The sequence below is a fragment of the Carassius carassius genome, chromosome 46 (assembly GCF_963082965.1).
Source record: "Carassius carassius chromosome 46, fCarCar2.1, whole genome shotgun sequence".
NCBI classification, from domain to species: domain Eukaryota; kingdom Metazoa; phylum Chordata; class Actinopteri; order Cypriniformes; family Cyprinidae; genus Carassius; species Carassius carassius.
Window position 1 is genome coordinate 14,551,180 of NC_081800.1, and position 13,687 is coordinate 14,564,866.

Here is a 13,687-nt window from a genome sequence, read left to right on the forward strand (position 1 = left end):
TGTTTATTTAATGTTTATTTCAAGTTTAAACTCTCAAATTCTGTTTTACCTTTTTTCTTTGCTTGAATATCACAAAGGTAGGAATTTAGGCAAAGAAAATAAACACTTGGAAGTACCAGAAGCCCAATAACTAACATGATTAATGGCATGTGTTTTTTTGTACTAGGTGTAGATAAGTCTTACTTTTATCTGCTTATATCAGTGGCTTTAATAGCAAACAACTTTAACCTTGGTTTTTAGGGTCGGCTCCAATGTCCAAAGTACCATATAAAGATAGAGCTGTCATTTCTTTTCGCTGGTGTTCTGTCTGACCGTGTTGTAGATTTAAAGCATGAAGGAAAAGATGGACATGGAGAAAAGTGAGAGAAAGGGGGTAAGAACTTTTGACAAAAATATATTTCTGCCTCAAAATTGCTTTATACTTATTTTGGTTTGGTAACAGATAGACAACAATCCACAAACAATATTTTTTTTTGTCTTTTCAAATATACTGAAGCTGCTTCCATATGACTAAAAATGTATTTTTAATATATAATTTTATTGGCATTTATATATTTCTAAAATTAATGCAATTTAACAGAGAGTGACGCTGATCCTGGCTGCAGCTTCTCTGATCGCCGGATTTGGTTCGTCTTTTCAATATGGATACAATGTGGCTGTGATCAACTCACCTGCCCAGGTACTGACTTTATATTATATTATTATATTGTGTTATTTTAATTATATTCTTGCAATTTTAAACATTCATCTCTGATCAACTTAACTCTGATATTCTGATAAAAGGAAATGAAGCTGTTCTACACCCGAATATATGAGGATCGTTACGGTCCAATGACAGACAATCTCCTGACCCTCCTGTGGTCCGTAACTGTGTCCATGTACCCACTGGGTGGGTTTTTTGGATCTCTCATGGTAGCCCCATTGGTGAACAAATTCGGGAGGTAATTTCCTTTGAACTGTATTGGGTTGTAAAAAAAATATCAGTTGTTTTTGTCAAAACATTGCATTGAATCCCAATTATCATTCACTCTAACCAAGGTCTTTTTCTTATAGAAAAGGCACACTCTTGTTCAACAACATCTTCTCTATTGTTCCTGCAATAATGATGGGTGTGAGTGAAGTGGCAGGGTCATTTGAAATCATCATTGCTGCACGCTTTATAGTGGGCATCTGTGCAGGTCAGTAGAATATATGTAGTAGTCAGTATGGATCAGCTATTATGTTTAAGCATGGCATTATGTGACTGTGTTTTCCAGGCCTGTCCTCCAATGTGGTGCCCATGTATTTAGGAGAAATCGCACCAAAGAATTACAGGGGGGCCATCGGAATAGTGCCGCAGCTTTTCATCACTGTTGGCATCCTTGTTGCCCAAGTGTTCGGTATTCGTAATATCCTGGGAAATAAGGAAGGTAATGCACAGTCCGCTGGATAGGGTCACATATGTGACCCAGGACCACAAAACCAGTCATAAGGGTTAAATTGTTTTAAATTGAGATTTAAACATCACATTAAAGCTGAATAAATAAACATGATCTTTACTATCCTTATGATTTTTGGCATAAAATAAAAATCTGTAATTTTGAGCCATACAATGTATTTTTGTCTATTGCTCCAGTTGGAGAAACATGCCCCTGCTGCTCGTGGTGATGTGTGATGTTCTCTCTCTAGGCTGGCCCATCATGTTGAGTTTCACAGCGATTCCAGCCGCCATTGAGCTGCTGCTTCTGCCTTACTTCCCTGAGAGCCCACGCTACATGCTCATACAGAAGGGGGATGAAAAAACTGCCAGGAAAGGTACAGAAGGAGTTATTTTAGTCTTCCATGTCAGAGCACACAAAGAAAATGTGAGGTTTACAGTTGGATGTTCACCAACGATGAACTCATCAAGATTGCAGGAGTTTTATGGTGGAGTAGAGCTGGCTTTATCAATTGGGCTTATGTAATTCATTTACAACAAACTGGACACTTTTCATCATTTTTTATTTAAGAGAGGACCTTGTTGGATTCTTTTCTGAGTAATGTTAATGACGTACATGGGGCACCTTTTAAATATTTTACAATTGCTTTGCATAATGAAGAGATTTAATTTAGGCTTTTAATGTCAGTTACGAAGCAACCAAAATATTAACATCTTGCTCATTCAACTTTTGTATTAAGTGCAGTATCACACCCGTAATCGGGCTGTTGATCTAAATATCACCATGGGAGATGTTGCTTAAATGAAGACTCTGATGTGTTGTGTTTTAGGACTGCAGAGGCTGCGTGGCTGGGAGGATGTAGATGAGGAGCTGTCCGAGATGCGTGTGGAGGAACAGTCAGAGCGAGCAGAAGGTCGGCTCTCTGTGCTTAACCTCTTCACCTTCCGCTCGCTGCGCTGGCAGCTGCTATCTGTAATCTTCATGAACATGGGGCAACAACTGTCAGGGGTCAATGCCGTAAGCACCACTTTAAAACATCACACAGATGGTTCTTTTCACTACAGATTATTTCTGAAAGTGTAAGCGTGGGGTTATAAGTTTTAAATTTTTTGCTCAACTGAATCCTAATTTTATCCCAATCTTCAGATTTATTATTATGCTGACAGCATCTATAGCTCAGCAGGAGTGGCTGACGATCACGTTCAGTATGTGACGGTGGGAACAGGAGCAGTTAATGTCTTTATGACAATAGCAGCCGTAAGCCACTTATAGCTTCGTTTTTTTTTTTTTTTACTTATTAATTCTCATAATGGTTTGATACCCCTTATGAGGAGCTCAATTACTTCACAAAGAATATGACTTTCCGTCTGTGTAGGTGTTCATTGTGGAGAAATCTGGTAGAAGGTTGTTGTTACTGATCGGCTTTGGTGTCTGCTGTGGAGCCTGTGTTCTCCTGACCATAGCACTCTACTTCCAGGTATAACAACACTGTTTTCATTAAATACAAACTACAGCTGATCAAATAAAAGATGGGAATATTACTACTGTAGTTTAGAATGATTATGGTAGATATTAGTTTTATAATTAGATATACATGTATACTGACTAATATTGTACATTCTATTGTGCATGCTTATTTGCCCTGATTTTACATTATCTTTGCCATCACCTTGATGTCAATTTATGTTAATCGTTAAAAACATTAATGATATAATAATAGTTAAATGTAATCTTAAACTAATTTCAAAGTGAATTTGCATATTTATGCTGTACATTTAGACAGAATATTTTACAATTAAAATATTATTGTTTTAATGATGTCATAGTCAATAGGTCATTTATTGGTTATTGACCATAACATAATGATTAATGGTTTATATGTATTGTAACATAAGTGCAAAACAATTCAAATATTTGTGTTTTATTATTAATATATTTAAACAAACTGATAGTATATTTAGACAAAGTATTATTTTAATATTAAAATTTGAAATATTTTTGTCCAAGAAATGTCATAGTAATATTTCAATGTAAGTAATTTATTGGTTATCGGCCAAAACATACTAACTAATAGTTATTAACAGTTAAAAAAAAAAGAATAATAGTTTTGGTTTCCCTATTCAGATTAGAGATGATTATTATGACTAATCAGATTCACTATAAGGGGGTTTCCTTATGTGGCCCATTGTGGTTGTAGTAAATTCTTGTTTACAGACAGACAGGTGTTATAAGCATTGTAAAATATCAAACCCAGTGGAGATTTTCACTTTCCACCCACAGACTACACTGGACTGGATGCCCTATGTCAGCATCGTCTGTGTCATTATTTACGTCATCGGACATGCTATCGGCCCAAGTGAGTTCACACCAATCCCGTAGGGGCATATTGCAGATGCATGAATTCACTCCCTGCCTTTCATTTGTTGTATTCCTTGGTGGGAATGACAATAGATTTATGCTGCACTTTCTGCAATTTTACATTAAAACCTTGGAGTGAATGTGGGAGAAGTGCTTTAAAGTGGCAGTAAAACAGATTGTAAAAGCAGCATAGTGTTTCAAGCGATCTCTTTTCTCACTGCCTATTAAAAATCTAATTTGTTTGATGATAGAATATCCAGATCTGACAGCTTTTTCCGCATCCCTCCATGCAGGTCCTATTCCTAATGTAATCACCACAGAGATGTTTCGGCAGTCTTCTAGACCACCAGCATTCATGGTGGCTGGCACAGTTCACTGGCTCTCAAACTTCACAGTCGGCCTGGTCTTCCCCTTTCTAGAGGTCAGAGGTCAAATACAACTCTAACAAAGAGTCACCGAATTGCACTAATAGATACTTTTGTAAAGTTATCAAAGGAATAGTTCACCCAAAAATAAAAATAAAAATTTGCTGGAAATGATGGAATGAGTTTGTTTCTCCATCCGAAAAAGATTTTGAGACATTTAGCATTGCATCACTTGCTAAATGGATCTTCTGCTGTAAATGGGTACCGTCAGAAAAATGTAAAACAACTGATAAATATCAATAATCAATAATCAATCATCAAAATATCAGTGATCAATAATCCACAACAATTAATCTATATGACTCCACACGACTTGTGGATTATTGTGAGGTTTTTAACAGTTGTTTGCACTTTCATTCTGTGGCACTCATTCACTGCAGAGCATCTGAGTGATGTAATGCTACATTTCTCCTAATCTGTTATGATGAAGAAACAAGCTAAGTGAATAATTCATGATTTATTCAATGTTTTAATGGATTCAGTGCAAATCCTTTTACAGTCATGAAACTCACTGAATCATCAAAGCAAAAATTTAAAGAGGACTTCAGTTAAAAAGAAAAAAATATCCTCTTTTTCTCATTTGTGTCCACAGAAAGGCCTGGGTGCTTTCAGCTTCATCATTTTTGCCTGCATCTGTCTTGCCACACTTAACTACATCTGGGTGGTCATGCCAGAGACCAAAAACAAGACCTTTCTGGAGACCAGCAAGCTTTTTGCTCATAGAAACAAGGTGGATATTGTGGCGGAGGCTGGGGACTCTGAGATCAAAGAGACCGACGGGGAAAGCGGCAAAGAGGAAATTAAAAACACATTTCTCTGAATGGATAAGGGGTCGTTTACACAGGACATGTTCTTGTGTATGTCTGCAATGCTTCGAACTGTTTTAATGCATTTTATTTTTCAGCGTATGCCAGGGTTTTGAGAGCAAGAACAGGTCATGTATTTTAACATCAAAATATTGTGCCTTTTCATTGTCATCTGTATTTAGGGTATTGACATATACGATTATTCAAGAAAGGAAAAACATGTTTTAAAAATCAGGTTTAAAATGCATGTCCCAAGTTCTTGTATTCATAGTATTATCATATGGTTTTGAAAAACTTTTATACTAAGTTCAACAAAAAATTTAATTTAATGACAACTGATGTAATCATCAAGTGTAAAGTAATATATGTTATATATATTTTTATGATATAAAGTATTGTGTACAAATTTTCTTTAGCATTAATAATTCTTTATAATAACTGTCATTGCATATTTTATAATAATGCCATGTCATAAAGGTCAAACGATCTTTTAAGAGACTTTTTGACCTCAAGGGTCTGCAGGTGTCCTTCATAGAATATCATTTTCTGTTTAATGTTTTTTGCATTTTTCTAAATGTTTGTTGCATCATATGACTTTGATTTGGTTTGATTTGGACAAACATTTTTCAGATATTTATCTATTTTAATGAAGGTGCCTCACAGCTAAATTCCTTTTCTAAGAAGTAATAATTAAAGATTTTATTATTTAAAAATGTTTTTTTGTCATTGTGATTTATTTTTCCCCTGCATTTTGAATAAATGAATAGATTTGGACTGTTAAGAAGGTTACAATATTGTTTATTGAAATTCTTCAGATATGATTTACATTATTCAATTGGGTAAATATACATTGAAATGCTTTTATTTAAGATACAGATTGAACAGAATATATCTTTCTCAACTGCAGTTATTCCCGTGGGTGAGTATACAATTCAGGTTAGCAGAGCCAATATTGCTGATATTGTCATTCATTTAAAAAAGCTCTTAGCCTGTGGCAGCCTCTTTCTCTTTCAGTGGCAAACCTGCTCAGCGTGCAGCTGAACTCCTCCAAACAGACTGAGCGGAGTGATTCCCCAGCTCAGGACGTTCCCTTTCACCTTGCCATTATCACACAACATTTGCTCCTTAATCTCTGCCGCAGTCAGCACATAATCCCACACATTTACATCGGTCATGTGCCCTGCAAAAGCATCATTGGCTGAGATCCCTAACAGGCCATCCTGGTCCTTCCCCAGAATGAGGGTTCCTCCAGCTGAAATGGTGTATCCTGTCTGGATGTAGCGCTCTTCCCCGACCAGTCCGTTCACCCACAGTTCAGCCCCTCCTGAGTGTGATGCCCAGGTAAAGCAGTAGTTTGTCCATTCCTGGGATTGAAGATTAAATGGTAAATTCACAAACTGATCTCCGATCCAGAGACCCACTTCAGAGCCCAAAGTGACCCTGAGCTCGTTGTCATGTGATGTGGAGTAAGAAAGCACAGTGAGGTCTTGTAAGGCCGGTATACGGACGTTCATGCAGGCTGTGAAGGACTGGAGGTTCATGGGCTGGGATAAGATCACCAAGGCATAACTTTCCAAATTCTTTTTTGGGAAGTAGAGGATGAGTGGCGATATATGTTGCAGGCCTTGAGAAGGAAAGATGACATAGGTTGATAAATAGAATCTCGCTTAATTACGTTAATTGTCATGGTATATTTAAATGTCTAAGGCCCTAAAACTAAAGTTGGACCCACTGCAAAAAAATATTCACCTGTACTTGTAAACAATGGTCCTTGAAAAGACCAAATATCAATGTCAAAGCTTATTTTAATTCAGAGACAGATTAACAATGTATACTGAGAATGTCACATATCACATTTAAAGAGATAGCTTGCCTAAAAATTCTTATACTTGTGTCAATGCAAAACTGTATGACATTTTTTCATGAAACAAGTTGAATGCACGTCTGAGCTGCTCTTTCAAAGAATGAAAGTGCATGGTGAACCGGATTTTCCAAAGCTTTTGAACAATGTTGTTTTTGTAAACTAAAACAAAATATTTTTAAAAATGTCATTAATTGAAATAAAATAAAATTGCCTTTGCAACTAATTGAAATAAATACTAAAATGACTGAAATTAAAATAAAAATAAATAAGAAAAAATGAATAGAAAAAAATAAACAGAGAAATAAAAAAAATAAACTAAAATAAATAAAAATAAATTAAGCAAAATTACTACAATTTTAAAATGGTTCTGTAGCCATACGGCAGTTTGTATGAGGAACAGTCACTATTTAAGTCTATATTCATTGAAATATTTGCTCGACAGCTTTTGGCACCATTCCCTTTCATTGTGGGGAAAAAGCAGCGTGTACATTCTTTTACAAATAACTCCTTTTCTGTTTCGCAGAAAAAAATTCATACAGGTTTTTTAAAAACATGAAGAATTTAAATTTTGGGGTGTACTATCCCTTTGAGATTTCCCTGTAATCTTGACATTTCTCATCAAAAGTTATACCTGGAACCATTTTTTTGTCTAGTGACACAATAAGGCTCTCAATCCTTTTAAGCTTAGCTTCAATCTCTTCCTGACGGCAAATTCCTGCAAGAAACCACAGAGAAGAGAATATGCTCAGGCACCGCAGGCCTAACAAAGATCGTTTTTCATAACTGCTGGAAAGGATGAAGCCCTGCCCTAACCTCCTTTGCTCAGACGTGGGAGGAAAGAGGACTCCACCACTCTGTCATTCAGAGGCTGGGCTATGCGGTAGTCGTTCAACAGGGTCTTATTTTCATAGTCCATTAATGTGCTCTCCAATTTCCTGATCTGAAGGTCACCACATTAAAAGGTAAAGGAAAAGCAAAAAAAGATGACAACTTTTTCATGAGAACTTTGGGAGGCACCTGATTGTGAGAGAGGGTGATGGGCGAATCAAATACTGTCCACAGAATGCTCTCATGGCACGGCGGCGTGGTGAGAGAGCCCTGGTATCTGAAAAAGAGATTGAGATTCTCTGGAAGCATGGAGCGTACGTTCAAGTTAGTGATATACATGGCCTGGCCTGCAAAGAGAGAAAAATCAAGAAAATTAAGTATATATACGAGGCTGCACAGAATGAAATATTTTTGCAATGGTCATCCAAACTATATTGGATTACCTGCATACTTGATGTTTGCCAGGTTTGCAATGAAATCACTGTAGTACGTGTTCTCAAAATGCCCATCCTAAAAACAAAGTATCCATATATTAAATACTGTATAAGGCAAACATTATATTTTTACTATTACATAAAAGATAAATATCATATAAAATGTATTAAAAAGTCTGAAAAAATGATAAATATGAATATACTTTTTTAAATGTATACAATATTATAAATTGTATTCTTTTTAACAGTGAGTTGAAACTAAAGGAGGTAGTGGCATGATGTTGCCAGTGAACACACTATTAGCCAAGCAATTACAGAGAAAGACATTTGCAACTGCACTACATATTGCAGCAGATTAGAATGCCTATGGGTCTGTTACTAAAACAATGACCTCCCCCATACAATGGCATTGGGAGCTTGTGAACTGCACACATGCTTGTGGGAACAGAATATCAGGCAATAGGCCACCACACAGTGGTCTGATCAATTAACCCATTTAGTTCAGAGAATACAGATGTCTATCTTTACTTGTGCTATGTGCTTCAGGCAATGTGAGGTCATCTGGTGCAGCCCAGCTTTTTTCAGGAGGATTCACATAGACAATAATTAGAGTTTTTCATTTTCATTGTTTTTCTTTGAAGATAATTTGCATTGCCTTGTACCCGTTAGATGGCAGCACTGCACCACAATGAATAAAAAATAAATAAATTAAAAATTAAAAAGAACCATAAAAAATAAAATTAACATTCTAATTTCAAACAGGACGAAAAAGATGGTTACAGCCAGTCTTACCTCATAAAAAAAGGCTAAAACTGCAAGACCGTCTGGTTTATCTTTGGCCTCATCGAAGCTGCTGTACTTATCAGAGTTGTAGTGAACCACATGCAGCTGTGACGAAAGAAACCAAACAGGAAGGTGCTAGAAATTACACTTCAAATTGAGTAATGCGAACTTCAAGTTCTTCCAAATTGCTAAATTAAAGTTTCTCAGTTTTTCAACACTTTTGAGCAAACTAAATGCAGGAATGCTATTTATAAAACAATACAATTTATAAAAGAAGAAGAATAACTAAGATTTCAGGCACATGTCCAGCATCACTTGAATCGACAAGCCCTCACCCCTACAGTCACTTAACAGCTTTGCTTTATTTACATCTAGGATGTCTCTAAATGTGTTTATGCATTCATGTGTTGGGCTAAAATGAATTATGTAGATACTTCTGCCATGTAGCGGATGCCGTCCACTGTGTGCTCTGATCCACTGGCCTCCAAGTCCCAGCCTCCCCAGTGCAGATGCATCTGGACAGCAGTGTAGTTGTCTGGAAACCCCTTTGTAATCTTCATAGTCTCTGGCAGATGAATTTCCACTGTCAAAAACAAACAAGATTGTGGGCTATATTCATGGAAAGCTAATCTACCCTGTTAAGATTACACAGACTGAAGTAGTAAAACGGGAAGCATGCATTAAATAAAGACAGATGCTATAAAAATACCGTTAGTACAAAAAAGATAGCTATTTTGGCCACTTTTTAACAAAAGGGGGTGACAAAAATCAACGTAGGCATTATAGATAACAGCCACATAACAATAGCAGGCAATCTATATTAATAAAAAGTTATGATAATAATAAAGAATTGTCCATCTATTTTGAAATGGTTCTAATATAAGAATCCATACCAGAATGTCCATTGTTTTTCATGGGAAACCTGCCGTGCATGTCGTCATATCCCGTCAGCTCGAGCTGGAGCAGCTGCGGATTGTAACGCACTTTGCGCCGCTGTATGTCAATGGGAGACTGCTGGTCGCCGCCGCACTCAGGAAACTTTTCTGCCCAATGCTTCTGATCCATTTCTCCTTCTGTATGAAAAAACGAAAGGCATTTAAGCAGAGCGCCACAAATTTCACCATTAAACTTTGCCGATTGTAATATTTGGTGTTGGGGGGGGGGGGCACATATATAACTTATCCATTAAAAATATTATAAAAAGGCTTTAACTTCTGCATAATTAATGGCGTGTCACTTGAGTGTCAATTTTTTGATAATCCGGGAGTGATGCGCTGCCAAGATTTTTAACTGAGCAAAACAAATGAAACGTGAGAAATTAGAGAATCTTTAGGCTTTAATTTGGTTGTATATGGATTAAAATATATATTGAAACATCATAAAATCCACATTTTGTAAAAACATTCATTACTATGCGGATCAAAATGACCCGGGAGGGACACATTTATAACTTTTTTTTTGCACCCATTTAAACTCCTGAATCCACTACATTTTATGTGTGTGTGTATTCCCGGTGCAAGTGTGACAAAAGTAAGGGAATTTTGGACTGGTCAATCAACACACGATTTTTATAATAATAATAATAATAATAATTTAAAAAATCATAATTTTCGGGTCAAAATGACTGGAGGGATGGATGAGGGTTAAATAGGATTTAAAGGAAATAGCAGCGAGAATTTCTGCTAACGAAAAAGTTTCTGCTAACAGCAACAGTGGCTTACATCACATGCCTTAATTCCACTGAAAATCATTAAATTCATAATTTTTTACTTAGAAATCTTTTTTTAACCAGGTTAGATCATTTTCTTATCTTTCATTATTGTCTTTCATTGCATGCCAGCCTTCTATCTTTCCTATCCTCAATTTTCTTATTTATTTAGATATTTTTGTGTATCCTTTTTCTGATAACTACTCGTTGAACAACACAGTTCACTGTCATTTGACAAATAAAACTTTGCACAGCTGCTAAAGTAGGACCAGTAGCTTGGCTACTGGTCTTGTAAGATTAATGGTAAATATTTGTTTAGAAAAGAATGCACTTGCCTGAATATGTCCATTTATTTCCATCTATTCCAGCTGATGCGAAATTCAGCAATCCGGTGAATAACAGGACTACAAACAGCTGCATTCTCAGCGTGCACTGACTCTCTGAGTGTGATGTATGCTCTTCACTGACAGGATTGTGCAGAGGTGCTGAGAGTGACATTGATTGCAACGGTTGACACCCAGAATGCCAAGGGCGTGTAGTAACATGGTCATTTAGAGAAGTTTTGACTATTGGCAAATGACTCTTTGAAGCAGCTGTATTTCTCAGGAATCACTAACAGGCCCGTCTGGTTTTGTTCACTTTTTTTTCTTTCTTTTTTTTTATGCTCTAAAGGTTGCACTTTTTTAAATAATATTTGAATTGGAATATATAGAGACTTTACTTACCTATAAAGGTGTAATGTTAACATGTCAAACTGTTTAAAATGATGACATGAGATGAAGACTAATGAAAGCTGATTTATTTTAAGTGATAAAAAATTACAATGCTAGTAGCAGGTATTTCAAGGAAATAATTTTCTGCAAATCAATATAACATAACGTGACTATTTCATTTTATCAAACTATATATATATATATATATATATATATATATATATATATATATATATTGTTTATACTGGCTAAATCTAGATCTTACGCTAAATGAAGTGTATAGATGCACTCATGAATAAAGATGTTTAACAGCTCTAGACACTAACAGTTATGATGGCTGTCACAACATGTTTTTACAAGTTGTTCTATAGAGGAGCGGAAATTTGAAGAAGAAACTGGGAGACAAGATAAGGGAGACTGCAGTGACAAACAATACAAACTGTGTTTATATTATATGTTTTTATATTAAAAATATAAATCTTACATTGGATACTGTGATTTTTCATTACAAAACATTCAGTCGTATAGAAAACTCTTACCACAAAGGTCAAAGGTTACTTTTAAGACTCCAGAGTAGCTGATAAAGGAGTAAAGGTGCTCCACTTGGTCATGTCAAGAGCTTTCCATAACACTGTCCAGAACTCTGTGAAAACATGTCTGTAGTTTGCAAAAAAGATAATAGCAGCACAGTTGTAATGAGGAAAAAGATCAAGATGTACCTTTCACATAAATTCAGATCTACCGGCCCTGCTGTGGGAATGTTTTTAGTCAAGATCAAAAACTTAAAAACTCTCTTAATCTGACATATTTACTTTTTATGGATTTCAACATCAATGCTATAACTAAATCTAACTGACAGTAGGCTATGTAGTATATTTTGTGTATATTTGTGGAGTATTTTTCAGTTTGTTTTTAGATTAAAGCACCAGGGGAACATCAGCCACACTAGGGATATTATCAGTGTTGGGAAGTAACTAGTTACATGTAACGGCGTTACGTAATTTAATTACAAAATTATTGTAACTGTAATTAGTTACAGTTACTACGAAAAAATGAGTAATTAAATTACATTTACTTATGAAATTTTTAACGATTACAAAGGGGATTACATTTGAATATTTACACGCATCCACATACAGATTTAACTGATTTTCTTTCCCAAATTGCACTGACTATTCTGAGACATACCGCCCTAATAATTCCCGGGATGCGGAAACACAGTCTGGTTTGTAGAATCCAGTCATAAAAACGAAATGCCTAACGCGGACGGAATATGCCACATTTGGATGACTAAATCAAAAGTAGGTCAGTAAACTTGAATCAAAACATGACATGGACTAGTGTCTGTGAATATTAAGCCCCAAAAATGCAATATATGACTTGCACATTCTGCGTGTCTGTGGAAATCAGGCGCGGACTGGACACCGGGAGAACCGGGACAATTCCCGGAGTCCTGGCAGCCGATTTTGCCCCACTATTTAATATCATTATTGTATAATTGCCTGCCGAATGTACTAAAGCGATCATTTGCGAATCCGCCATTTGATAATTAAATCTCTAACAAGTCATGAAGTGTTAGTTGGGACTCGCGCGCTCTCCGCGCCTCCGCCAAACGGTTTGGATCAGACTCAGAGTAATCAATGAGAGAGAGAGAGAGAGAGAGAGAGAGAATAAAGTGGACTGTGGAAGCGCACAGCTGGAGCAGAGAAGCAGAACTACTGTTCAGGGTTTCAGGTCAGTTTCATCTGTAAAGATGCTTTTTTGTCTTTGTTTTTTTATTTATTTAATCAAGCAGCAGCACGTTGCTCATCAGTCATTACTCAAAATACTATATAAAGGACATCATTATTATCTGTTGTAATGATACAGTAGTAATTTAGTTGAAAAAAATTCAGATTTTTTTATAGGTTTAGGGGGAGCTACGACAGACAACAACACAACCCTTACGAAAATTAACGTTTTAATATTTAACTATAAATCCAGAGAAAATGGTTACTATTGTTTAACTGTGATAGCCAAAAATGTAAAATTATTTTACAAATGTATTTATTAAAAAATAAATACAAATCCATTTGCAAAAAAAAAAAAAATTACTCAAGGTTATTTTACTTTTATATAGGCTAATAAAAGCATGGTTAATTTTTGTAAGGGAAAAATATGGATTATATATAGGATTTTTCTATAAATATATTGTAGTATTGTAGAGAGTATTGTATTGTAAAGTATAGTTTTGTTCAATCTTGAGTATTAAAGTCATGAGAGAGATGCATAACAGGGCAAAATAAAGAGACTGAAGAGAAAAATGGAAGTGAAGGTGCAGTTCAGGAGAGAACTTTTAATTATTTTGCAT

At 35.7% G+C, this 13,687-nt stretch overlaps 2 protein-coding genes across 2 annotated transcripts; one reads left to right on the forward strand and one right to left on the reverse strand.

The window, feature by feature from the left end:
- The first annotated feature begins 229 nt into the window (after window positions 1–229).
- On the forward strand, window positions 230–5,612 carry LOC132129093 (solute carrier family 2, facilitated glucose transporter member 5-like). Its single transcript, XM_059540539.1, has 12 exons — window positions 230–373; window positions 581–679; window positions 784–941; window positions 1,054–1,178; window positions 1,257–1,409; window positions 1,669–1,794; window positions 2,248–2,435; window positions 2,565–2,675; window positions 2,794–2,895; window positions 3,699–3,774; window positions 4,070–4,197; window positions 4,794–5,612. The coding sequence occupies exons 1-12, from the start codon at window positions 332–334 to the stop codon at window positions 5,019–5,021; spliced, it is 1,536 nt and encodes a 511-aa protein (XP_059396522.1). The 5' UTR covers window positions 230–331; the 3' UTR covers window positions 5,022–5,612.
- A 191-nt stretch (window positions 5,613–5,803) lies between these two features.
- On the reverse strand, window positions 5,804–11,103 carry LOC132129448 (carbonic anhydrase 6-like). The gene is made up of 9 exons (XM_059541060.1): window positions 10,960–11,103; window positions 9,810–9,989; window positions 9,351–9,499; window positions 8,926–9,021; window positions 8,143–8,209; window positions 7,889–8,046; window positions 7,685–7,811; window positions 7,503–7,586; window positions 5,804–6,631 (listed from the first exon to the last, which is right to left on the reverse strand). The coding sequence occupies exons 1-9, from the start codon at window positions 11,042–11,044 to the stop codon at window positions 6,018–6,020; spliced, it is 1,560 nt and encodes a 519-aa protein (XP_059397043.1). The 5' UTR covers window positions 11,045–11,103; the 3' UTR covers window positions 5,804–6,017.
- Window positions 11,104–13,687: the final 2,584 nt, after the last annotated feature.

Coding starts and splice junctions, on each gene's coding strand:
- LOC132129093 (XM_059540539.1), top strand. CDS start 332: ATGAAGGAAAAGATGGACATGGAGAAAAGTGAGAGAAAGGGG. Junction 680..783: donor TGATCAACTCACCTGCCCAG/GTACTGACTTTA, acceptor TTCTGATAAAAG/GAAATGAAGCTGTTCTACAC. Junction 942..1,053: donor TTGGTGAACAAATTCGGGAG/GTAATTTCCTTT, acceptor TTTTTCTTATAG/AAAAGGCACACTCTTGTTCA.
- LOC132129448 (XM_059541060.1), bottom strand. CDS start 11,044: ATGCAGCTGTTTGTAGTCCTGTTATTCACCGGATTGCTGAATTTCGCA. Junction 9,500..9,809: donor GAAAAACAATGGACATTCTG/GTATGGATTCTT, acceptor TGTTTTTGACAG/TGGAAATTCATCTGCCAGAG. Junction 9,022..9,350: donor GCATCCGCTACATGGCAGAA/GTATCTACATAA, acceptor CTTTCGTCACAG/CTGCATGTGGTTCACTACAA.